The 26,563-nt window shown below is 46.7% G+C and overlaps 1 protein-coding gene across 6 annotated transcripts in view; it reads right to left on the bottom strand.

The window, feature by feature from the left end:
• Positions 1-3,202: 3,202 nt before the first annotated feature.
• The window catches only part of RXRA (retinoid X receptor alpha), a 229,803-nt gene continuing 206,442 nt past the window's right edge, over positions 3,203-26,563 (bottom strand). For 4 of the 6 annotated variants that reach the window (XM_024106029.3, XM_024106030.3, XM_065572178.1 and 1 more), the window contains 4 exons: positions 20,445-20,577; positions 19,272-19,363; positions 16,180-16,285; positions 3,203-10,099 (listed from right to left, as the gene is read on the bottom strand). In XM_024106029.3, coding sequence (XP_023961797.1) covers positions 9,952-10,099; positions 16,180-16,285; positions 19,272-19,363; positions 20,445-20,577 — 479 coding nt within the window. In that variant the 3' untranslated portion in view covers positions 3,203-9,951. The remainder of the gene's footprint in view (positions 10,100-16,179; positions 16,286-19,271; positions 19,364-20,444; positions 20,578-26,563) is intronic. The other 2 variants (XR_010593590.1, XM_042854329.2) reach the window with 2 other exon arrangements.

The raw sequence follows: 26,563 nt of genomic DNA, 5'->3' as shown, positions 1-26,563 counted from the left end.
AAATCCCAGTGAGTTTTCCAAGCGCCGCACCTCTTACTCTCTTCGTGTGCTAAGGCCATGAGAAAGCAGCAAATCGATCATGAACCCTCCCCCTGGGAGGAGAGGAAAAGAAAGGAGAGGGGACGGAAGAATAGAGAAACTTCACAAGTGAGATGGCCACACAGTGTTGGTCACCAAGAAGCTGTGAAGAGTGAGAAAGAAAGAAAGAAAGAAAGAAAGAAAGAAAGAAAGAAAGAAAGAAAGAAAGAAAGCTGTTTCATGTTTACTTTCTTTTTTAAATATATAAACAAATTTTATTTTAAAAAATAAAACCAGTGAGCAGCTTTTAAGTCAGACTACTAATCAATCACTATAGTCCTCAGTTAAAGAGATAGCAGATCAGATTAAGCATCGCCATTGGTCCTAGCCACCTAGCTCCACCTTGGGAGAACCAAAAAGCACAGGAAAGGGAGGTAAATATTTATTCTCCAAACACAAACTGCTGCCTGCTGATTAACAAGACAAATAACCTGCCTCTGAGACAGGAGCAATGAAATTTGTCAACTCAACAGTCTCTGTGTGCCGTCTGCCCCTCCCTTCACCTGAGACACTGCCGTGGGGGTGAGGGGTGAATTTCAGCCCTACGCAGAGGCCCGGAATGGGCCCTGTGTATTTAAGAGCATATGTGGGATTTCAGTGGTGGAAAGGCCAGACCTTTCTTCACTCATTAGCACCCGACTGTGTCCTTTTCCCCATGACGGTGTAAAATCTAACCTAGTTGTAAAACCTCCTCTCCAGTTTTCTTTAAATTGTCCTTAGAAATGGGGCAAAACTGGAAGCTCAATTCCAAATATTCCTCCACAAACGCGATGGATTTGGCATGGATCCAGCGGTGAATGGGATCTGTTTTCAGACTGGATGCAGCCAATATCTCCAGGGGAACAGCATAAGGTGGCGAACCTCTCATACAGCCAGCGGCTCTTTCCAGAAGTCCTCCATTGAAAATGGCCCAAATCACCAGAATCCCACAAGACAACATTTCACAAGAACAGCTCACCCCATTTTTGCACCTGTCAAACCTGAACCACAACCCAATCCCTGATCCTGATCTCTGTGTTACACGGGCGTGAATCAGGAGATTCCACTGAATTCAACAGAGTTGCACCAGCATTAGCTCTGAGTCACGTCCACAGCTCCTTGGGGCCCATCTCCTGCCATTTCACCCTGTTGCAGTATTGTATACTTAACCATCATTACTATAGTACTGTGCAGTAACAGCCTCAGACTCTGCAGTAACACTACGCTGCAGCGTTAGGGATTATTGCGGCCGTATGTTTTCCTAAAGGCTTGCTCTAGTGAGCACAAAATGCAGCGATCTTGCTAAACAGGCTGAGTTTAAGGTAAAAACTTCCCCCACCTCCCTTTTCAAACAAAATACAAGTGCTTTTTAAATTCTAAACAATATAAATGTTATAACAACACAGATCAGCACAAACTCAATTTAAGCCCCTCCCCCCCATTTTATCTATTCTGTAGCAATTGGAAAACATTTACCTCCACTGTAAACCCAAGAGCAAATTCAGTCTTGTTTGTAGCACCAAGTTCAGATTAGAGCCCAGACCACGGCTAGCAGCTTCTGTTCACACACAAGCTCAGCAGGGAAGGTGGGTTTAAAATAACAATTGCCTGGTATCTTAATGCCAGCCCCCACGGGACAGAGTGTCAATATAATGCTGTCACCGTGCAAGAGGTAAGTGTCACGAAAGGACCGTGACCTCAGTGCGCCTACTCTCCATGCTGGGCCGAACACTTAGCGCATCCCAAAGGGGGGTGTATTAACTTCTCCCTTGTGCAGTCACTGTCCTGCTCTATTAATTTACGGTATCGATGTTTTACTGTGGAATATGCCACCAAAAAGGCAGCCTGGCTCCTCTGTACTGGCTGATCACAAGCCCCGGAGCACGCAGGGAGCTGCACAAGACCACTCCCCTCAGCAAAAGAAAAGCCAAGGGCTAACCTCCATTCCCAGACACACACACACCCTCCCACTGATATCAATTGTCCACGTAGGGCCTGATCCAAAGCCTTCTTGATGTCAATTAAAAGACTCCATGTGCACAGGACTCTACACTCTTAAGTCTGACTAGGGCCCAAAGGTGCAAAACTGAACTGACGTTGGCTTTGGATTAGGTACTCGCCTCTTCCATTGTGCACCCACAACTCTCGTCATCAGCATGGGGGTTTTACGTTAGCCACCATCCCTATGACCTGTTCACCCCAATCTCCAGTGATCAGCCTTAACAGCTTTTCAGTGGCCTGGAATAACATTACCTGAGTATCTGCAGCATTCCCTAGGTATCCCCTATGCTAAGCAGGGAGAATTGTGCCAGCACTGTATTTCTATTAAGTTATCTAAGGCAAAATCTGAAAGGTGTTAAGGGTGATTTGCCTACGGCAGAGGGAATGCTTTGTCCCCACAATAGCTAATATCCAGTTCGCCTCTAGGAGCGCCTGGAGTTCTGAACTGTATCAAGGGCACTCTCTGGTCCTTCAGGTGTTTTGGCGAATTCAAAGGCTCAGCTGGCAGAGCCGCAGGCAATGGAGGAAGGAAAATGTCTGTTTTCCTCCACCCACCCAACCCAATTGAAAGGTTTCAGGCCACTTGTGATCAAGCATCGCACAGCGTAACCCAATAAAGGCCGTGTATTCTGGAGCGCGTGGCCTGGGAGGCGAGGAACAGCTTGTGTTTTACACAGGAGTGGACGGACCTTGTGGTTCTCTAACGGGAATACAGCTCTCACATAACAGTGGCTGGCTATTGGACTGAATTTCTGTCCTCTGTCCAGCTGTAGACAGATCAGGTGTAAACCAAATGGTAACAATAACCTAAGAGGGCCAAGGAATCTCAGCCTCTCTTCTCCTGACATCAAGCAGCTCAGGTTGCCTAGTTGTTCAGGTAGGGAAAAGAAAAAGCCAAGTCGAAATTTAAACAGGACTAAAGGTGGCCACAGGGTGGAGCTGTGAACACTGGTTCATTACAGGTACAAGTGAGAAAACAAGAAGTTTGTCAATGATTCCATTGAAGTACTGGTGTAGGACGCAATCCAAAGGCCAGGGAAGTCAATGAGAGAGTATTTGCATTGACTTCAATGGGGTTGGGATCAGGTCTTTAAAGAGTAAATCAAAGAACACCCATTCAGAACAAAAGAGGGCTTGAACTGTATTATATTTTAAAACGCTCATATATTTTCTTTTTTTTTTCTCTTTTTTTTACAATTCTAATACAATTGTTCATCAAAATACTGGCGTTTCCAGCAGCATTTTGTGTGTGTGTGAACAATAATACACGGTAGTGATTTCACAGTAAAACAGACCTGCAGGAACGCCGGATAAACATGACAAGAGACCAAAAAAATTTTTTTTCAGAAGTGAGGGGGGAGAATAAAAAGTCCATTAAAAAAAAATATTTCCAAAGAGATTTCATAGAAAGCCTTTAAAACACTGTCAATTTTTTCTCCCTCTCATTCAGGTTTCTGTCCCTGTGGTGGAACATCTATATAGAGAGAAAGAGTTTACAACAATCTCCAGAGAAGCAGAAATAAAACAATCAAAGAATATGTAAGGGATAAAATTACATTTGTACAAAAATAGATTTTTTAAACTTTATTGATGCTTTAGATATTTTTCCTTATCTTCTTTTTTTATTTATTTGTTTTTTATTTTTGTAATTCTTTCTAAATTGCATTTTATTTTAGCTATGCACCCCATAGCTAAGGCATCTGTCGCTAAGTGTTGGGAATTGCTAAAGCTATTTTAGTCAAATCACCTGCTTCTAAAAAAAAAAAAAAAAAAAAAAAAGGCATCTTAAAATAGATGCATTTCCTTTGTCTTGAGTTATAAAGATCCGGACTTGGTGCAAGCCAATCCAGAAGGGGTTCTGATACAATGTACTCGCTTACATGAAGCAAAAATGTACGAGAAAAATAAAAGAATCAACTTAAAGAAAACAAAAACACAAAAGTCTGTAATTGCTACGGTTATAATATATGTATATGTGAGTGAGGAGATTTATACAGTGTATATATCTACAGTACACACATGTATACACACGCACATATGTATCAACTTAAAATAGATCATGCACTCTGGTCACTGATGGGGACATCATCAGCTATTTAGCCACTGCTGATAACAGGGGCCGGCTACAAGGTCATGTGTCTCCATCCTTGATCCCACTTCGACCACCACCATTTAGGATTGTCCTCGAAGAGTGCCAAAATGTTGATTGGGAGATCGGTGGTCAGGTGTGGCTCCTTTGGTGTCCTGCTCTGATGATAAAGAACCAGCCTTTGTTCATTTGCGGATTACAAACACTGAAGTTCCTCTTGCCCTTTGGAAAAGAGCAAATCGCTTCAGGGCTGCTGAACAGTCCAGGTAGAAGGTTGCGTCAGCGTTGCCGCTGGATGTGCGCCACTTACACCCCGACTGGTTTCAACGGGCTGATGGGTGGCGGCAGCGAGGGAAGGGATGAGCAGGCAAAGAGTCAAAGGACGGGTGGGTGAATATATTCTTCAGTTACGCAAGTGGGCTGCAGTCTGTTCCAAAGAAATATACGATTCAGAGAGACCGGATCTTACAGTTCACTGGAGAACTCCAGGGACTGGGGGTGTAGCCAATTTGCTTTTCCAGTCCTGGACCTTTGAGACAAAACCAATCTGATGTATTACTTTTTCCCCGCTGCAGACTTCTCTGGGTTTAGGCTGGAACGTTCCCCTTCAACGGATGTGACACAGATTTGAGTTGAAACTGCTGTCTAAAGGTTGAAAGTGCAGAGATTAGCTAGGCTGCCAGGAACCATGAGGCCAGTTACATTGTATGTTGCCTAAGTATACAGTACTTGTATGTTTTCAAGGCCTTTCACTCAAATAGCTCCGCGGCGAAGGTTTTACATGAAGTGGATGTTTGGGAGTTAGGGGTTGGGGGAGACGGGCGTGGGGGGAAGGTGCAAAGGTTTCTTGAGGAAACATCCTAAAATGCATTGGATTTAAACTCAGTTTGTTCCAGGATCCAGTGGAAACACACACACAAGGCAGCGAGGAACATCCAGTGTGGCAGGTGGGTGGCTGAAAAGCTGATGTTTGTGCTATCTTTAGAAAATTAAAGATTGTCCCACCAAAAAAAAAAAATAATAATAATAATAAAAACCAACCAAGAATTAAAAAATAAATCACCTTAATCAAACCAGATTTTGCGAGAATACTAACGTCTGGTTAAGTAAAAGTCCTAGCTCTCTAGTGAATAATGTGCCTTTTCTTTTTTACCCATGTATCACCTCTTCAAACAAGCATGTATTATAGTTATAATAATCATAATGATGAGGAGGGGGGGGAAACCCCGACGTGAAGGAAGATACAAATGAAGAAGTCAATTAAATTTATGTAAAAGCGGGTCACTTTAAGGCTGCTGCTGCTGCAAAAGTCACAGAGCCCAGGTGGGCTTCCATGTCACTCCAGCTGGGGAACGAGCAGGGCTGGGAACATTTGGGTTGGGATAGGATTTTGGTAACCGTCACTTGCAGGTCCTGAAATGGGCCGTTCATGTTTGTTCAGGGTAAAATACGCTCCTACAAATGCTGCATTGACTCCCTGCCGGCCAGATCTTTAACTGGTACAAAGCACCATAGCCCCCACTAACGTCAATGCAGCTCTGCCGATCTGCACCAGTTGAAGATCTGTCTCTACCTCTGCGGAAACACCCCTAGAAATTAAAAAGCACTGTGCATTCCAACAGAACTGCCTGCAATGGGAGGCTTAGAAACGTTACTCGAGCCTCACGCTCCATGCTTGGGAGGCATTATTATTTTTCCCATTTTAAAGAAAGGGAAACCGAGGCACAGAAACGTGCCCAGGGTTACACAGCAAGTCACTGGCAGGAGTCCTGACTGCCAGACCGCCTGCTGTATCTGCTCGATGATACTTCATCCTTAACCTACAGTATTCTGCAGGGATCTCAAGTTTCTAATACTGGTACTGCAGTGTTTGACACTATTGCTCTAGGGGCCGGGCCGGTTTGTTTACCTGCCACGTCCGCAGGTTCGGCCGATCGCAGCTCTCACTGGCCGTGGTTCACTGCTCCAGGCCAATGGGGGCTGCAGGAAGCGGTGCGGGCCGAGTGATGTGCTGGCCTCCCTTACTGCAGCCCCCATTGGCCTGGAACAGTGAACCACGGCCAGTGAGAGCTGTGATCGGCCGAACCTGCGGACGCGGCAGGTAAACAAACCAGCCCGGCCCGCGAGGGGCTTTCCCTGAACAAGCAGCGCCCCTACTTTGAGAGCAACTGCTCTAGGATACTGAACTATTTATTTATTGAAGAGCCGGGGAAGCCGTTTAGACTCAGACGTGGTTCTACATTAATGTGGGCGAGACGTGCTGCATGCTCATTAGATCGCAGCTCTGCCCACCTTTCCCCTGGGGGCTCAGAAAACCCCCCCACAAGTCCGTCTTTGGCCTAGACCAGCCCCTGTTCCCTAGCTCCTTCTGACGGCTGATGACGAGCTGGCTAAGAGCTCACATTTGCAGCCTAGAAAAACAAACAGCAACTCAGACTTCCAGCCCCTAACACAGCTCCTTTCAAGCATCCAATTAAAAAAATAAAGGAGGTCTGCCCAATGGAGATAAACAAGAGTAAAGGTTTATTATAGTGCTATGTTCAATGGGCTCTTTAATAAAGCACCCTGATATTCTCTGGCAAGCAGGCTCTAGGCAGACAAAACACATAATCCAGGCTTCTGAGACTCCTTCTAAAATGTTTAAACACCTGAGATTCAGTAGCAATAACAGGGATCGGAATCCAAAATGCGGGTTAAAAAATAACCATGGCGCTCTTGGGCTCAGATCCCATGTGCCAGCCTGGTGGGAAGTTTACAGGTACCCGCAATCCCCTGCTGACCGCTCTCTCACTCTTCTGATGGAAATGCATAGACCATGATGGTCCACGTTGGCATCCTCTAGATGACTACGTTCTCTTGCCTTGTTTTCTTGGCAAATTCTTCCAGGGTGAAGCTGTTTAATAATATTTTCAGCGGCGCCCAGGCTGCCAAAGAAACGCAGCCAAAACACGTTCCCTGCCTCTGTGGATTTGACACTTCAGGCTGGCCTGGGGGGCAGTTTTGAAGTGAAATCCTTGATGAGCTACAAGGTGGCCTTATTCGCTGACGGAACTTGAACTGCCAGCGTGCTTGGAAAGTGGGCAGCAGCTGTAAGATTGAATATCAACCCTGCCTCTGAATGAACATAGGTAATAGCCCAGGGTTGAATTTGCTTCATCACACTTGACTGAGACACAAAGCAGCTATTTAAAGAGCCAGTTGCAACCAATGGGGTGGCAGGGGAGGAGGAGAGGGGAAGAAATAGTTTTGGACTCTAATAATTTGTCATTTTAAAGCACAAACCAAATAAAAGTAGATGGGAAGTCCCTGGTAGGGAGCCAACCGCAGGCATCTCGTTCTTGGCTTGGCCCAAATGCTCCTTTCATGTGTTAAGAATAACTACTTTCCTCTGGAAAAAATCAGCAAGATACTTCATTGTTTCTTCTGCTTTTCCTTTTCATTTGTTTTCTAGCTTGGCCTCAGGCGACACCTGCTCCCTGGCTGATTTGCTGCCCCCTAAGAAACCTGAAGACGTTCTCTGGAGTTTGTGGAGTGCTGTGTTTTGGCAAATGCACAGGGATTAAGTGAGAAGCCAGCAGTCTGTAAAAGCAAAACAATTGATCCCCCTTCCCCACACATTTTTTAAAGCGGCTCCTGCTGCCTGGGACAATCAGCCAACAGGCTGAAGAGCTGGAAAAAACGTCGTAAAAGTGAGATCCAGCAGACTGTGAAATAACCTCCCTTCTAAGAGAAGTGGTGGAGTTCTGGTTGCTCGGGTCATTTAAAACTGGACTGGACAGACTAGACTGTAGGGAACAATCCTGCTTTCTAATGGATAAGATCTTATTAGTATCTCTGATCAGCATGTAATTGCTCCTCAGTGGTGGTGTTTCTAGGATCGAAGCATTTAGGGAAGTACCTAAAAACCCACCAGCCACCTCGCTGTCCAAGAGATCAGAGATTGTTGAGTGAGCAAGCTAAAATTACTGCATTTTTGTTTCCTGGCTAGAGCCGAATTTTTATAATATAGCTTCCCTCAGAATTACCACAGAAACATGGCCTATCAGCCAAAGGTACTGCAAAGGGAAGTGGTCCCTTCAGTGCTTCCTGCAGTTCTCGGATATCTCCCCAGGCGTGGCAAAGGTTTCCCACCCGGGTCCTTCCAAAACGGAGGTGTCCCTGAATTCTCATCACATGTTGCTCTAAGAAAATGGTGTGAGAGTCCAATGGAGAAAGCAAAGGGGATTTTTTTGGAGGGGGATGGGGGGATTGCTTTGAAATCTCTATTCTGAGATGGTAAATTTAATATTTAACCAGCAAATGGAAAATCACCTTTTTGGCCACTAGGACAGAGGCTGCACCCCCATTTCCTGATCCCTGTGGGGAGCACCAAATCACCCACAAAAATCAATACCTAGAGCAGATGGGGAAGAGTTTTGGGGAAGGCCCAGCCCCCGCTTCACCAATCAATCTCACCAATTAAGTGCTGCCCTAGGGCTCAATTTATCATTGCCTGGCATCCTGGGCAGTCATTTACACCCGTGCTGCCAAATCGTCAAACGAGGGTGGTAACATTTTGCACTGATGTCAAAGATTGTGCAAAACGGTGATGAATTAGGCCCTATCGACGTGAGCGTGAGCTGAAAAATCGGTTATTCGCTCCACTCCGCCCATTCCGAGCTCCTAGTGGCCATCAGTCCTACCGCCAGGCAAACGCTCCCAGAACCCCTGACAATCTGACTAACATCAACTAGTTTGCTTGGCCTGCCTGAGCAAGTGTGCGTGGACACCATAATGTGAAATGCACGTAGTGTTATGGGTCATGACGAATGCCTGTGTGTTAAGGGAGAGGTAGGGATTCCAGTAAGACTCTTACGAGGGGAGTGGGAATTGGAATCACTGCAGCCTTAAAGCAACCACTACAGACTTGTGCAATCCAGATGGTTTGTGTTTTGATTGGCTAGCTCCACAACTGAGAGAACAGTCATCTTTGGAAAAATCATGACACGCTGTTGCTTTTCCAGAAGGAAAGCAGGGCACTGAAGTCACCGCCGTCCACACTGCCCTCCACACACAGAGGGGGGCTCAGTCTCTCGGTGTGACCGGTCATTTCTCCGTTCAGGTCATTAATTTGGGGAGGGGAAAGGGGATAAGTGAACAATCCCACAATCCCCTGCTTTTCATTTGAAAGAGAAGGCTCTGCAAAAGATCCTCATTCGCGACATGGCAGGGGCCATTCCAGAGCAGTTTTCCTTGAGAGAAGTAAATACTAATCGTTAGAAACCAAAAATATATATTCTTTCCTCTTTCAAAAACTCCATCCTCTGAAAATATCCAGCTGTGGGTAAGCAGGATTAAACCACTCCCCCAGCCCATCCAAACCCCAGCCACTCAGGGTTCCTATAGGTGGGATCCACCCGCCGCCTGCTTCCAACCAACCATCTCAGCCGCATGCAGAAATCCAAACCCAACTACGGCAGAGGCAGGCAGGGAGCCGAGAAGCCTGGCCTTCAGTTTGGCTTCAAACTCAGGTGTGCCAGGAGGCGGAGCAGGGGGGGTTGTTTGCTTTTGAAATGCTACGTCCCACTTCTCTACATCTAAAATAGTAAAACGATCGTCAGCTCCTTCGATGCGGCGGTGACAAAATGAGCAGAGGTCAGCGTGACGAGGAGGCAAGGGGCAGCGGGGTGTCCCCCTGGGTCAGACGGAGAAGAGTGAATGGGGTCTCCGGCACTGGGGAGAGGGAGGAGGAAGAGGAAGAGTGGAGGTGGGAGGAGGCTGCTGCGGCCCCTGCTGGGTGACGGGACTGACCCAGCCGAGATTCTCTAAGTCATTTGGTGGGGCGCTTCCAGCATCTCCATCAAGAAGGTGTCGATGGGCGTGTCTCCTATTAGCTTGAAGAAGAACAGGTGCTCCAGGCATTTCAGGCCAATGGATCGGAGGGCAGGGAGGCGAAGCAAGAGTTTTGCAAACCTGGAAGAGTGAAGAAGAGAACATGGTTAGACACCTCACAGTCAGCTGGTGTTGTCAGAGGTGCGGTGCAGCAAGGAAGGGAGAGCTCACGCGGCTCCTGTGAACGTTCCTGGTAGAGATGGGTCTAGTCCGAGCACAGCTCGCCCTTTGGGCTGGACTTCTTTCTAGTTACTGGAAATCACGGGGCTAAATCCCCCATACACTCATTACACCGAGATGTTACCAACCGGCTCTCTCTCCTGCGGGACATGCAATCAAGGTAAACAATGACAACCGCCTGCAGTTACCAGAAGTGAAGGAGGGTAGAGGGAATCTCGCCCTCTGGGTTGTTGGGTTTGCATTTGGCAGCACTTTGTGTAAAGCCATTGAAGTCATTTTCCTGTATCGGTTGTGTGAGTCTTACACAATAGCAGAGGAGAGAAGAAACACATTGGGCCGGGGCACCAGTTCAGTGAAGACAACAGCTCAGCATCTCCCGCCCCCCCTTCTTTTTTCTCTTTGGAAATAGGAAAATGTGACTGTAAAACCACAAAAACCAGCCGGGGGGGCTGGAGTGACTTTTTACTCATTTCATGAAACTGATTAGACTGCAGCCTGACGGCATCCCTTTAATAAAGTAACACAGTAACTGACAACAGACAGCAGCGTCACAAGTCACTCTTCACAGATATCCCCAGGCAGGTACCCTGCTTCCACTGCTCTAAGCCTTTGGGACTCTCTGGCAAAGGAGAAACGTGGGCTGAGGGGCACTATACCCGGGGTGAATCGAATGGAAGACGGCAGCATCTTCTCAAGCAGGGGGTTGAAGTTGGAGATCAGACTTGCCCCCCCCCACCCCCGGCAAAGACTCCACTGCATGTGCCAGGGCAGGTGTTAAAACACAGCCCCTCCTCCTCTTGCTGGGTTGGGTGAGCAGCTCCCACTTCTCTTTGGCTGGTGTTTTGGGAGCTGCCCATCTACTTTATCCATCTCTCCCTCAGCTCAGCCCAGCAGAGGTGCTTTTCCTGTTGCACCCACAATGCTTTCAAAAACGTGCTGACAAGCAACGAGTGCTGCATTCACATACGAGGGCTTTGATGCTTCATGGGAAAGTCTTTCAAAACACGGGAGAAACAGCGTTTGGCACTCCGCAAAACCGGAGCAGGATCACGGGTTTAAGGAGCTGGTTCTGTGGCCTCAAAAGCTTCCCAGCAGTGGGGGACAGACAGGCCCTGGTGATTTTCGGCAAAACCCTGGATGTGAGAAACCCCCCAAGGCTGGCCAGCAGCTCTGGGGAAGGCTGTGCTCTGCCTGCCCTGAATCTAGAGTCCAGTCGAGAGGAGCCAGCCGGTGGGGAATACATTCCAGGCGCCAGTGAAGAGAGGAGGAGAGGAGCTCCCTTTAGGTGGGGTAGCTGCAATGTGGCTCTTCAATACAATGTGGATTTGGACCTCAGGGCAAACTATGGGACGTACTCGCAATTTCTGTTTGTTTGGGATAATGGAATTGCATAGGGCTCAGACGCAGAACTGTCTCTCCAGAGACCCTTCCCCACCTCCAACCCCAGAGCAGCTCCATGAGATCTCTGCCCAGCTCGTTTGGCTCCCCCTCCCCACACCCCACTACACACCACAGCGCTTTGGATGAATGTTTTAAAAAAAGTCCCATTAATAATAGAGAACGTCTTTATTTATTTTTAGTGTCCCCATGCAAGCAGGGGCTTCAAAATAAGCAACGGAGTTTCAAGGCTGGAGCTGGGCCAGGGAAAAGAAGTTATGTGGGGGGGATGGACTGTGTGTGTGTGTGTGTGTGTGTGTATTTGCTGAGCTGGAAAGAGCAGTGGGACAAGGGCCAGAAAAAACAAATCAGTCCTGCCATCCCATCCAGGAAGTTTCACTCTAAACCAAACCAGATGATGGTTGCAGCCTTCGGATCCATTTAACCGTGAGATAACCAGCCCACAGTGCAATGCACCAGGGCTGGGGCTGGGCCAGGAGAGAAGGGAGCTGATCGCATGAGGCTGCTTCATGTCACGTACACACCAAGCCCTCCCTGCTAGAGCAGCACAGGGAGGCCGGGACTCAGTTATGTTTGGCCTGGGAATGTTTCCCTTAGCCTGGCTGTTGTGCAGGAGTAGCTTATTTGGTGCACGAGCATTTACACTATTCTTGTGAGCCCAGTTCATAGTCTTGCAGGAAGGCACATCTGAAACTCACCGGTGGACTGTCTAGTCTCTGGCAGTGCCTACTGCGGGATGATCCAGTAAATTGCCCACAGAGAACTCAACTGTCCATTGTTCTGCCAGGGGAGGAATTTCTTCCTGATCCCAAATGGGGATCATGTTGTGTCATTTTATTTTTTTATTTATTTATTTTTAGGGTTGGAAGGTTCCTCAGGAGGTCATCTAGTCTAACCCCCTGCTCAAAGCAGGACCAACCCCAACTAAATCATCCCAGCCAGGGCTTTGTCAAGCTGGGCCTTAAAAACCTCTAAGGATGAGATTCCACTACTTCCCTAGGTAACCCATTCCAGTGCTTCACCATCCTCCTGGTGAAATAGTGTATCTTAATATCCAACCTAGACCTCCCCCACGGCAACTTGAGACCATTGCTCCTTGTTCTGTCATTTGGTACCACTGAGAACAGCCGAGCTCCATCCTCTTTGGAACCCCACTTCAGGTAGTTGAAGCTACTTTCAAATCCCCCCTCACTCTTCTCTTCTGTAGACTAAATAAGCCCAGTTCCTTCAGCCTTTCCACATAAGTCATGTGCCCCAGCCCCCTAATCATTGCCCTCCGCTGGACTCACTCCAATTTGTCCACATCCTTTTCTGTGGTTGATTCTTGATGGTTTCCCCTGGGGTGCACTCATCCCATTGCTGTTTCTAGTGGCTAGAGCAGGGGACCAGAAGGAACCCAACGGTTCTATTCCCGGCACTGACTTGCTGCATGACCTTGTGCAAGTTGGATCACTTCTCTCTGCCTCCATTGGCCATTCAGTAAAATGGATGCAATACTCCAGATGTGGCCTCACCAGTGCCGAATAGAGGGGAATAATCACTTCTCTCCATCTGCTGGCAACACTCCTACTAATGCAGCCCACTATGCCGTTAGCCTTCTTGGCAACAAGGGCACACTGCTGACTCATATCCAGCTTCTCGTCCACTGTGACCCCTAGGTCCTTTTCTGCAGAACTGCTGCTTAGCCAGTCGGTCCCCAGCCTGTAGCGGTGCATGGGATTCTTCCGTCCTAAGTGCAGGACTCTGCATTTGTCCTTGTTGAACCTCATCAGATTTCTTTTAGCCCAATCCTCCAAGCATGGAACATGGAGATGGAGACCCCTTGTATGTTTGAACCTAGCTTTTGTGTAACTGCGAAGTCTTAATTCCTGTAACTGTCTAATCCATTTTGGAAAACCTCCCTACTTTCAATTATACCACTTGCCGGCAAGGCATGTCACGACTTAATGATAATTATACCCCGCACTTCGTTAGAGCTCTATGTTTGTTGCTTTCACGGCTCTTTGCAAAGGACAATATCCCTGCCCCCATTACTGATGGAGAATGGGAGGCACAAAGAGGTTAGGTGACTTGTTCAGTGTCACACAAGTCAGTGCCGTTGCCAGGAATAGAACCCAGGACTCCCGTCCACTGGACTATGGTATCGGTCATATGATGCACTGAATATTTCCTTCCATTTCACGGTGATCACTAGCGTAGTCCTCAGAGTAGAGAGAGCTTGAGTGGAGTCTTCACACCTTAGTCGAGCTGTGTCAAAGCCATTCAGATCTTCATGGGTTTTGGAACGGAGCGAAGTGAAATGGGGTGACCTTGCTTTGCAGGATTTTCCGAGAACATTTGCTTTGGTTTCGATCCAGGTAGGTTCACACCTCCCAAGCCTCTGGTTCCAATGAATCCAGAAACTCAGAGCAAAACTTGGTCGCAACTCTGAATCCCACCCCGCTTCCATGAAGTCTGCCCAGATCTGAGGTGCAAACACAGGAGTAGTGATGAGCACTGGCTTGAAAGTTCAATGTGGATTTTACACACCCCTCCAAAGACAGGGACGTTTGCATCTGGGGGTTTGGGTCAGTCCATTCCTGAGGAAGAAGGCCTGATTTCCAAAGCCAGCTCCCATTGTAGCAATTACGTCTGGCCACTTATTTCAAGCCCAAATGGGAGTTGAGATCTTTTGAAAATTACTACAAAGTTCAGTCAAAATTGGGGACAGGTTGGCTTAAAAGGTGAAATTTACATGAACCTGAGTTGGCTTCAGAGCTGGCGAGAGGATCCAAAACTTAGATGAGTTGCATGTGGTTTTCTGGGCTTCAACCAACCTTTTTTGTCCTGTTCTCCAAGGTCGCCAACCTGCCTCCCACCATCCTCCAAACCAAACAAGACCGGCAATAATATTCACACTGTTTTTTAGCCCATTCTGACAATCTTACAAACACTGCTTGATTACAGTCCCAGCAGTCATGATTTGAGCTTTGCTTGATCTCACCCTGAAAGGGTCCCTCCTGTTTACCCAGCTGCAGAATGGGTACGTGATCCATAAGGTTAGGGTACTCCAAGGTGGTCAGACATAATGCTTGCTACATTGCTCACTTGTGTACTACTGGCTATGGAAACTGAGGCATCTTACACCACATTAGCCTGATGAGCCATCTCTGGCACAGGGCTGGCTTTGACTTTTGATACTGAAGTCCAGAACATTGCAACCTCAAAGCAGTTTTGGGTTGGCACAATGGCTCTCAATTGTTGCATGAATCAATTACTGTTGTAAGAGGATCCGTTTTTTCGACTGTCCAGAAAGGAAGCCCATAAAGCCAGATGAGATGTGAATCCAAATTTCTAAACTATTTTGCCGTTTTTACGGATATACACATTCCTTAACGGACTTGTACCAACAGGCAATTCACAGTGCGTTCCTTCATTTTGTTCCTGACGATTGCATAGCTGAAAGTTGCCAGCTCCAAGCTGTGACTGGGAAAATGCACCCACTCAATTCTGGAATGATCGAGGAAAAGCATTGTGAATTTCTCCTCCTGTTCCCAGCTGAATGGGGGATGGGGGGGGGGAGAGAGAGAGAGAGAGAGAGAGAGAGAGAGAAAGGAGGAGCTTCAACAGAGGCTTTTGCTTCCCATCAGTGGTGCTCACGTGTTTTTCCGAGAAAACTGACTCCGTGTATCTTGTTTTTCTGTGGTTGATTCTTGATGGTTTCCCCTGGGGTGCACTCATCCCATTGCTATGTTTCTAGTGGCTAGAGCAGGGGACCAGAAGGAACCCAACGGTTCTATTCCCAGCACTGACTTGCTGCGTGACCTTGTGCAAGTTGGATCACTTCTCTCTGCCTCCATTGGCCATTCAGTAAAATGGGGGTGGTGACACTTCTGCACTTCATAGTGGGGGGCTTGTGAGGCTCCATTGATCAGGCAGGGCAAAAATTAATGGTTTCGCTTCAACCGTGTTGCCTCCACCTATACCAGCAGGGAAATGTAGCTCTCGGTCTCCATTTACTCATCTATAAAAGGTGAACATTAACTACCTATACGATTATTGCAAATCTTAAGGCTTGTAAAGGGTCTGCGCTCCCCAGACAAAAAGGACTGCCTACAGCAGGGGTCGGCAACTTTTCAGAAGTGCTGTGCCGAGTCTTCATTTATTCACTCTGATTTAATGTTTCGCGTGCCAGTCATATATTTTAACGTTTTAGAAGGTCTCTTTCTATAAGTCTATAATAGGTAACTAAACTATTGTTGTATGTAAAGTAAATAAGGTTTTTAAAATGTTTAAGAAGTTTCATTTAAAATTAAAATTAAAATGCAGAGCCCCTGGACCGGTGGCCAGGACTCAGGCAGTGTGAGTGCCACTGAAAATCAGCTAGTGTCCCGCCTTCGGCACCCATGCCATAGGTTGCCTACTCCTGGCCTACAGTCAGGGCATAGTGTTGTTATTACTTGGAATGGGGAGGAGGCGCTTCTTGGAACCCTTCCCCACGAGCAGCTTTTGGATGGCACTGTGGACAGGTCTCGTCTGGTAGCAAAGAACAGGAGCTTGGTGCCAACCCTGGCCATGGCAGGCATCCACGCTCAGACACTCACCTTCCAGGCTGGTCGGGGTATTTGTGTTTGCAGTATGCCTCTAGTGACGCATACACCTTCTCACGCAAAGCCTCCACTTCAGCGGGGTTGGAGAGTCCTTTCGAGTCTGAAACACAACAAGGACCCTTAGCCGAGACTCAGGCACATTTTGGAGCATGTTGGACATCTCCAGGATGGAGACAAGAGGCGAGTGAGGAGTATCGACTGGTGGGCCGTGTACATCCAGAGCCATCCCCTAACGGCCAGCTAAGGGGAGTGGATGTCGCCGGTCACTGGTTTGATTCTGGCCCAGTTTGGTGGTGACTGAACAGCACTTTAGGGGCACCTAATTGGAGAGGACTGTTTGGTGCCCTCTGTGAAATGAGTCAGGTCTGATGGGGGAGGGTGTTTATCTCGGTTTAGTTCCCAGGAGTTGGGTTGTTGGCTGGCTCAGCACAAAGGCCGAGAGCAGAATGGAAATGGAGACCGAATTTCTCTGTCAACCCTACAATGGCGTCCGTTCCCCCCCCCTCCACCTCTAGGCCAGGTTTGTGGTACAGCACCGAGGAGCAGTGTGCTGCAGGGGACGGGGATGGGGACCTGGCTTGATAGTGCTTTCATTCCCCAGCTTCTTTCACAAGCAACAGAACTCAAGTCAGGCAATTGTCGAGCGTCTCTCCCTGTTTGGGAAATCAGCGTCCCCTTCCGGCCCAGGAAACCAGCTAGCTGGATGAAGACAGAGAGCCAGAGAACTAGACAAGGGATGGAAACAGGAACTGATGGCCTTCATCAGCCAACGATGTCTGCTTTTACGCTAGGAGGGAGGAGTGGGGAGGGGTGTTACAAGGCCATCTATTGTTTCTACCGCAGCCCAATAAATCCCCTGTAAGAAAGAGCTACAAAGAACAGCTCTGGAGCTAGCATGCTTGTTGCATCCTCAGGACAGATACAGCACTCGTGTCAACCCTGCCACCTCTCTACAAGCCAGAGGGTGAGTTTGGTCTCCACGTTGATTTAATCCCTGGCCTCTTTGCTAAGACTGCCATTAAAGGGGCCGGCTGTACAACTGCTGGTGGATTTTGCCCACTGGGAATTGGATTTTGATTGCCCTAACTAAACAGCAATAAAGGTTCAGCTGCTCCAGAGCTGGCCTGGATGGGAAGCAGCAAGCAACATCCGTCAATCCTGTGAGCCATGGGCCTCAACCCTAACGTGACATGAACCCTGTAGTTAGGGGACAAGAGAGGAGCGGGGCCATTTTAAGTCTTGGCCTCCTGGCAGAGGCTGCTAACAAGGGGAACAGTTAGCACCAACTATGGTGCTAGTGGTTTTTGCACTGTGGACACAAGGGAACTGGTCTGAGACCACCGATCTCAATTCATGCAGGCCACTGAACTGCCATCGGTGGGTGGCATCTTCTGGTGGCTACCGATTTGGATTGCAAAGGTAAATTAAAATATCTTGAAAGGGTTTAAAAAAAATAACCTGGCAGAGTTACACTCAAATATTTCCTACTCGGACAAATCCAGTTATGCTGACTAATCTCAGATTTGGGTTTATCTCCTTCAATTTATCTACCGTGCTGTGCTGCCATATTCATCCCTAGAGCCTGCGGTCTGAATCCCAGCCACTTTGTGAATCAGTTCAGTGGGTTCTGGGAGAGCTCAAGCGATTGTGTGTCTGACGATGGCTGATGGACAGATAATCAGCTGTCGGATTGGCTTTGCCTGACTAAGGTTCTATCCTCCCCACTCCAAATCCAGCACTTTGGTTCACTCCAGCGATTACAAGCCCTCATCAAAAAGCTTTAAGCTCCTCTCAAGCCGCTGACTTGTGGTTTTGCCCAAACACAAACCACGGCAGCAGGGCCAAAAGAAAGCCCTTTTTTTGACAGCTCCCTATGGGACTTGGTCAGTATTTACATTCCCCAGCTGATCCCTCGGACAACCCCACGCCTTCTGCACAGCAAGGCCTAAGTGACTTAGAAGCCTACACCTCCTTTTCAACCGTGACTTAGGTATTTAGGAGTCTAAATCCTATTGACTTTCAACGAGACTAAGGCTCCTAACTCAGTCTCACGTTGCAATGCTGAGTGAAGCAATGGCTAAATGCTAGTGGAGTGTTAGTTACATGGAGATATGCCATCCTCAGAGTTGTTTTGTTAGGGATAAATCATCTTAATCTGATGAGCTGTGTGTGTGTGTGTGTGTGTGTGTGTGTGTGTGTGTGTGTGTGTGTGTGGTGCTGGTTCTCACAAAATCCAACAATTATGGCCTAGTGCGGGGTTGTATCATACTCCCTATCCAGCTGCTAGATGAGCGTTTCACATGGATCCAGTTACTAAGTTTGCTAGAGTGTTGGGCACTATACGGACTCAAGAGTAACTAATACTGGTCACCATTTTGGTTTTGCCTTGGAGACATCCTTTTTTAGAAGGCAGCTACAAAGTAGTTCTCTAGTTTCAATCCACTTTTGAACCTGTTGGGAGATAACAGAACAGCTTTGACTTCTGAAATCTCTGATAATTTTGCTTTTGTCGGGCTGCAGGACTCCATGAAGATCAGTTCAGCAGTGCCCATTAACACCACCTGAGAATCTGGCCTGTTAGTCGCAACTAGGAAAACCCTTGTGACTAAATATGGTCCAAGCAATCTTCCAAAGAAGTGGTATCGGCTGGCTTTTGTGCTGCACTAAGCTCAATTCCTAGTTAGCCTGCGCCTACAAGAGAATCCTAATATCTGTAATGTTTCCCTCTCCCCGCGAGGAAATGCCCCTTAGTCTGACAATGAAATATTATATTCACTTTCGAATGGGGAGATTTAAGATGTGATTATGGCTATTTCTCTAGGCATTACATACACCAGCCCTAGATGGAAGGGGGAACTGCACACAATACACTGATAGGGTAAACAGGCATATTTATAGCATCACACACTCCCATCCCTGGAGCTCCCCTTTGATTTTCTTTCTCCTCTCTTTCACCTGGCTCTCACTGTATCTGGTGCCTAGAGTTATTTACAGTAGCATTTTACAGTCAATAAAAGAAAGAGCCAAAAGAACAGAGCCCCAGCCAAGCCCGAATTGGGACATTAAGACAGAGCATCTGAATGTACCAGGGTTGAAGAGGACAATGGCTCGCAGGCAGCCCAGCTCCGTCTTGTCCATCTGCATGTCTCGCATTTTTGACACGAGTTCTGTCAGTACTCTGCAGGGAGACAAAAAGGCCATGGGATCAGCATGAAAAACAAACAAACTCTGAGCCAGCCCCTCAACTGATGTCATCTGGAGTAGGTCTGTTGAAGTCAGTGGAACAGTGCCAATATGTACCAGCTGAAGACTCCCTCCCCCTGCTGTTGCACAAACATAATCCAAGCTGGGTGCCTATGGTTCCTGAGAAACATAGCGAGGACCATAAAGACTAGCTTCGGAGCGAGTTTAGTAAGAGGCTCTGACACTGGAGAAAGGGTAAAAAGTAAAAAGTATCCAAAAGCAATTTCCTCTGCTGGCAATTGTTATCATTCTCTTTGCTCTTGTTGCAGGTATATTTGCCCAGCTTTTCCTGTGAGATCCTGCAGTGAAGTCAGGATGCCACTCCTGTGACCTCACAGGAAATGAATATTGTCACCCAGCTCAAAAGAGGGACTGAATGAGGCAAAGATAATGAGCAGTCCCTTGGTCGCAACCCAGCTATCTCGGAGAATTATCAAGGGCAGATGATGCAGTCACAATGTGAGTGGAGCTCTGAGTAATAACTGGGTCAGACAGTAGGGAAGTCTCACGTTAAAACGCTTTGCCAAAGCTGTGGATTAAATGCGCCCTAAGAGCAGGAGCGTGGCGCCAGCTGGGTATTTTTGGTGCTTTTATATTGTTCAGAGTGAAAATCAAATATTTTGGTCCAATTAAAGATGAAAAGCACAATAAACAAGCATCCTCTTCATGGCATTAGAGCCAGCTGGCCCCCATGAAAGATGTATTAATTTGCTTTGGGTGAGCAGCTCACAAATTATTCTGGGTTGGACGTTTCTGTGCGTTTAAAAGGGGAGACTTGAGGTTGCAGCCTGGACTCACATGGATGGCAAGTTTCCATATGCATAGCATGGCCAATGCATCTCAATCCTGGCCAATCGGTCCCATCCCCTCAAACCAAACCTCCACATCACAGCTCTGCCAACAAACCTTAGCCCTGACCTGCGGCACTCACTGCTATTCCAGTCTGCCCCACCCACAACTCTGCCAATGCACCTCAGCCTAGACCCCTTCCAAAACATCTGGCATCAGCCCCCCACCTATCAAAGATGGCGCCGACTCCTGCGCTGTGAGCGCTGTTCCGATGCACATGGAGGCCGGTGGCCAGGAGGATCCCATCTTTCACAGCTATGGAACGGTGGGAGAAGGAGGCGATTAGAAGCTCATTCCAGCCTGGAGAGAAGAAATAACGAAGGATGACGGTTAATACCAATGGCTCCCCTACGGCTTTAGGAATCAGGAACGCCACCTCCACCAAGAGTTGAGGAGGAGTCATGGCAGAATGGGTCTTGGCCCCGCCCTGCCTATTTTTCTTTGGTATCCACCGCTCTTGCAGGAATCCTGAGTTAGATGCCAAATATTCTATGGAATGATCCCTTTCCTGGTTGTCGGAGGGGAAAATAGGGGAAGAAGCAGTAAATAGATTAAAAAGAAAAATCTATTGCCAACATTAGGTAATAGAGGCCATCTCCTCTACAGTCAAAATGCTAGCATTAGAGCAAATCATTCCCCTCCCCCAAGTCTCTCTGTACAGATGGCAATTGACCTGTGTCTGTGTGTGTAACTACACATACCTAATGTGACCTAATACCCATGACACGTGTCCAATAAGGAGCTACTACTAACGTTGTTTCCAAGCAATAAGCATGCAAAGAAGCTAAGAGCCTGTGATTCAAATGCGTGCTTCTGAAAACTGTTGGGGATATTGTCTGTTTTGGTCCTCTGCTTAGCCTGCAAAGCTCTCCAGGGCAGGTACCATCCCTTTGCTCTGTGTTTGTACAGAGCAATGGGGCCCAGGTCCATAACTGGGGCCACCGGACATTATTCCAACACAAATAAATAATGTATTCCATGTTATTTTATTTCTTTAAAGCGTAGGTGGTTGTCTTATTAGAAGTTGTCACTGGAAGTCAGGCATCTGTGAAGGTATATATATTATACCTTCTGTGCTTAGATACTATGGGGATAGCTAAAGCTGGTTAAAAAATGTGTGTGTGTGTGTAGAGGGGGGATTTCATAAAAAAAAAAAAATCCCCAAATGTCCACATTCAAATTTTCATCGAAATATCAAAATTCCGGAATCTCTTGACATGCTCTACTGACATGTGCGTTGGAAACATCCAAGCTGGATAAGAAAAGATGGGTCTGCTAGTAGAATTGGGAACTAGGACTCCATGATGCAATTGCTTGGCTCTGCCATTGACTTGCTATGTGACCTTGGATAAGTCACTTCATCTTGTGTGCCTCGGTTTTCTCATCCGTAAAACCGGGCTAAAACCCTGACCTACCTCACAAAGGAGGGAGAGGCTTACTTGATGTGTGTACATTGCTTTGAGAATCTCAGGTGAAAGGAGCTAGAGAAGTCCAAAGTATCTGATTCCTTCATCTGACAGAGCCACCTATTGGTGATAGCTGGAGACTCAAACTCTAGTTCCACCTCCAGTCACTGTAATTTACATGCTAATCAGTAGACAAGCCCGTTTCCAAAGAGAGGCGTGTACTGCCCTCTGTTGGCGCCCGGATGAACTGCAGCACATGTCAATAAGCTGGAAAAGCAAGACAGCCACAGAAGAAATTCTTCTCTACCAACCCTTCTCTTCCCCCCCACCCCCAATTCCGTAGAAGGCATCTCTGGGAGATGTCATGAAGAAAACAACTTCTGCTGGTGGCTGATACTTATATCAGCAATAAGCATTAGGCCCAGGTATGCTGGTGAGTAGCTTGTTTAGGGATTGTCATATTTACATACTTTTGCAATCACGGGCTATGCGCAAGGTATGCCATTAGAATGACATACAAGGGATAAAGTCCACTGTTTCTGAATGGCCATAGAATGTTTCCGCCCCAATTAAGAGAACATTCTGTGACTAACTACAGGGAGGAATCTGGCAGCTACAGAGGAGTTTGCAACACTGCATACCACAAGAGGGAACAAGGGCAAGACATGGGGGCCAGCACAGGGAATATGCATTAACCACACTTTACAACTTCTTTGTCTTTAGCACCTAGAGGATCCAACCCAGATGAGGTATGCATTTATGTGGACTACTGTACACACACATATTAAGACACAGTCCCTGCCCCCACAGAGCTTACAATCTAAACAGACAAGACAAAGAAGGGGGAAAAAATAAAGTAGTATTATCCCCATTTTGCAGATGGGGAACTGAGGCACACAGATTATGTGGTTTACCCAACATCAGACAAGAAGTCTGTGGAAGAGCTGCGAATTAGGAACATGAGATTGGAAAGGACCTGCTGGGTCATCAAGTCCAATGCCGTACTATTGCAGGCAATCGCTGGTTGTAACCCTGTTCATAAATTTATCAAACTTGGGTGAGTTGGGGTTCTTGTCCTCCCTATCCTTGTTTGTAGGCTGCTCTAGTACCCCACTCCAGTGATGGTTTGAAACCTTCTGATTTCCAGCCTAAATTTATTCATGGCTAGTTTATCCCCATTTGTTCTTGTGCCAACACTGCTGTTTATGTTACATAGCTCTTCTTCCACCATGTATTTATAGAAAGCAATCAGATCCCGTCTCAGCCTTCTTTTTGCTAGGCTAAACAAGCCAAGCTCTTTCAGTCTCCTCTCGTGAGATGAGCCCTCCATTCCCCTGATCGTGCTAGTGGCCCTTCTCTGAACCTGTTCCTGTTTGAATTCAACTTTCTTGAACACGGGCGACCAGAACTTACACCATATTCCAGATGAGGTCTGACCAGTGCCTTGGACAATGGCATTACTACTTCCCTAGCTCTACTGGAAATCTCTCTCCAGATACATCCTAGGATCACATCTGAACCCTGATCTCCTGGATCCCAGTGGCTTTATCCCAAGACCATCCCTTCTCCTCAAGACTAGCTTTCTTCTCACCGTAAGTAAACCCAAGACTGCCCAGGCTGGTTTCACTTGTAACGCGAACCTATGCACCTGACAGCGAAGAGGCCAGTGTGTTAACAACCTGCACCACCAAAAGTTTCAGTAAGCCACTCAGTCCCATTAAAAAACCCTCGTGCCCCACATACCAAACAGAGAACCTGTCAGACCTTTGGCCAGCCCACTGTCTAAGATGCAGGACCACCTCAGATTACCTCAATCATCTCAATTGTAATTCAGACTTGGAAAGGAAAAAACAACATGAAAACAGGTTTAAAAACTTGGGGTTTTTCTTCCCCTTGAGAAAGTTCTAAGAGGGCGGATTTTAAATGATTAAAGATTACATGGCACGGCTGATTGAGGGCCCGTCTAGCTCCCGCTCCTCAGAAGATGCGAGTTCCATTTATTTTGCCACAGAGGATGCATGGATGAATCCGACCGACGCTCTTAGCTAAATTTTAATACTTAAATATTTCATAGGCAGCTGTTCTCAGCAGGCCGCTCTCTGCACTCAATAATAGATAAAGCCACTAGTTAAAAGACTTTAGGGAGGTTATCTAAGGCCCCACTTGATAGAGACACTTGGATTTTGATTCTCTGTCGGAGTTGTTCCTGGCACTGCTTTTCCAGGTCCTGGCGCTTTGCCTTCCTCGGTAGAATCAGCCTCTTGGGCACATGGTTAGGAGACATTAAAACAACGCTAAAGGTCAGAGCAATGACGGAACCTACATTGCTGAGGTGCTATAAAGTTGGAGTAGCCCTTGTAAAATTCGACTCACCGAAGCTGGTAAATTTTACAAGGCAGCCTTTGAGAATTAAGAGTTTGCACCAGGAAAGTCAATACAGATTGACAGCAAAAAAATGTGGCGGTAGGTTAAGAACATTCACAGAAAATGGACCTGACCCTGATCACACTTACAAGCCATTTACTTTGAAGGAGTCACTCCAGATTTACACCAGTCTATAGCTGAAATGAGAATCATGCAAGTGTTTGAACATAAGAACAGCCATACTGGGTCAGACCAAAGGTCCACCTAGCCCAGTATCCTGTCTTCCGACAGTGGCCAATGTCAGGTGCCCCAGAGGGAATGAATAGGTGATCATCAAGTGATCCACTCCCTGTCGCTCATTCCCATGCTCATGCTTAAAAGGCAATACGAACAAAATTACAGGGACAACATCAAGTAATTTAGGCCTTAAATTTGGGTTTTGTTCATTTTATTTTATTTTTTACAAAACAGAGAACTGTTGTCATGATTTTTTAAAAATACTTGGAATACTGATTTTTGTTTGGAGTCAATCATTCTCCCACTATGGTTTTTGCATACAGTTCTCACTTTGAAGATCCCATTTCTGTAGAGATCGTTTTTCCAAATGCTTTTCTACCAGGAAGCTTTAGAGATGCTTTTTTAAAATAAACCTTTTGGCATTTTTCATAGAAGGCCCTGCGAGCACTTTACAAACACTGATTTACCGATCCTCACAACACTCCTGAAAATTAGGGGAAGTATTATTACTGATGGGTCAGCTGGAGATTATATGACTTGCCCTAGGTCATAGCGAGTGGCAGACCTGGGAATAGAACCCAGGAGTCCCAGACCACTGCTGTAACCAACAGATGAAACCGATGACTTACTGTGGCAATCCAATTAAATTCCAATGAAATTAAAAGGTGAGAAATTCAAAACTGACAAAAGGAAATACTTTTTCAGGCGTGTCATTAAACTGCGGAACTCATTGCCACAAGACATTATTTGGACCAAGAATTTAGCAGGAGATTGGAGATCCCTCTGAGACCATCACTCAGAGACCTACGGATGAGAACTATATATAAGAGCTAGGTAATATTATCTATATGAATAATGAGAATATGAAGAATTACAATAGTTAATGATGACAAAAATTTTAGAAGGGATATTAACCCCCATGCTTTGGGTTTACGCCTGTTTCTAACTATTAGAGGGCAGGAGGAGGATCTATGTCAGGAGCAGATTATTCCATGCCTGCCTATCACACAGTTCTTACAGCTTCCCCTGACACATCTGGTACTGGCCTCTGTCCGAGATAGGATGCTGGACCACTCGTACCTTGGATCTGGCAATTCCTATGTATGTAATGACACCAAATGGATGTGTGTACATGGGCACCTCCTCTAGGACAGGTGCAATGGATTGGCTTTACTGTGTATTTCATAGCTGTTCATTTTTTGAAACAGGCCTTCACCTAAGGAGTAAGAAACCCAAAATGCGATAACTGAGACGGAGCAATATTTAGATTTCGCTAACCTGGGCAGTGTTGTTTCTAACACAACTTTGGCTTGTTAGACTATGGTTGTTCCAGTGCAGGAATGGGAATGGGGTGCAAATGCTGTGAGCTTTTCCCTCCAGAAAAACGTGCTTTGCAAAGAAGAAAACTGGGGAGTGAAAGGGGAGGGGGGGGAATTAGGGGATCTGATAACTCTGGAAATCCCCCTCTGTAAACCATCCCACTGGTCCTTATCTCAGGATTTTATCCTGCCATCCATCACCAGAGCATCTAACCACCTGCCATGTAAAAATCAACAGCAACAACAGAAGTCTCCTCGTGGACTTTGTGGTGTCTCTGGATCTTCTCCCTTTTGGGGGTAAAAATTGCTTGGGGTTCTCTCTTGTTGCTTTTGGTTGACTGATTTGTTGCGAGTCATTCTCGCTGTTGTGGAAAGGAGTTTTGAAGAAGCATTTCCTAAAGACGGGCAAACTCTGGATTCACATAATCTTCTCTGATAGTCTGTTGCTTAGGTGGATCCCCCTGGCTGAGAATGCTTTTGTCCCCAGCTCTCAAGTTCTTAATCCTGACCCTTATCGTATCTGACCAAGGTGTAAAGCACTCTTTAGAGGTGAAAGACCTAATGCATTGCATTCTGCTTCTTTTTTTCATCTGCTGCACTTTCTGTGCAGAATGAGGAATTGGCATCTCCTAGATGCTATTAGTATTATTATAATATGTACCCAGTAGCACCTAGAAACCCCAGTCGAGATGGGGGACCCATTGTGCTTGGCGCTGTACATACGCAAAGTAAGACAGGCCTTGCCTTAGGCAATTTACAATGTAAGTAGGCAAGGCAAACAAAGGAAGTATTAGCAGCAGAGAGTCCTGTGTCACCTTATAGACTAACAGATGTATAGGAGCATGAGCTTTCGTGGGTGAATACCCACTTCTTCGGATGTGGGTATTCACCCACAAAAGCTCATGCTCCTATACGTCTGTTAGTCTATAAGGTGCCACAGGACTCTTTGCTGCTTTTACA

The sequence above is a fragment of the Chrysemys picta genome, chromosome 18 (genome assembly GCF_011386835.1).
Source record: "Chrysemys picta bellii isolate R12L10 chromosome 18, ASM1138683v2, whole genome shotgun sequence".
NCBI classification, from domain to species: domain Eukaryota; kingdom Metazoa; phylum Chordata; order Testudines; family Emydidae; genus Chrysemys; species Chrysemys picta.
This window is presented reverse-complemented; position numbering and strand designations above follow the sequence as displayed.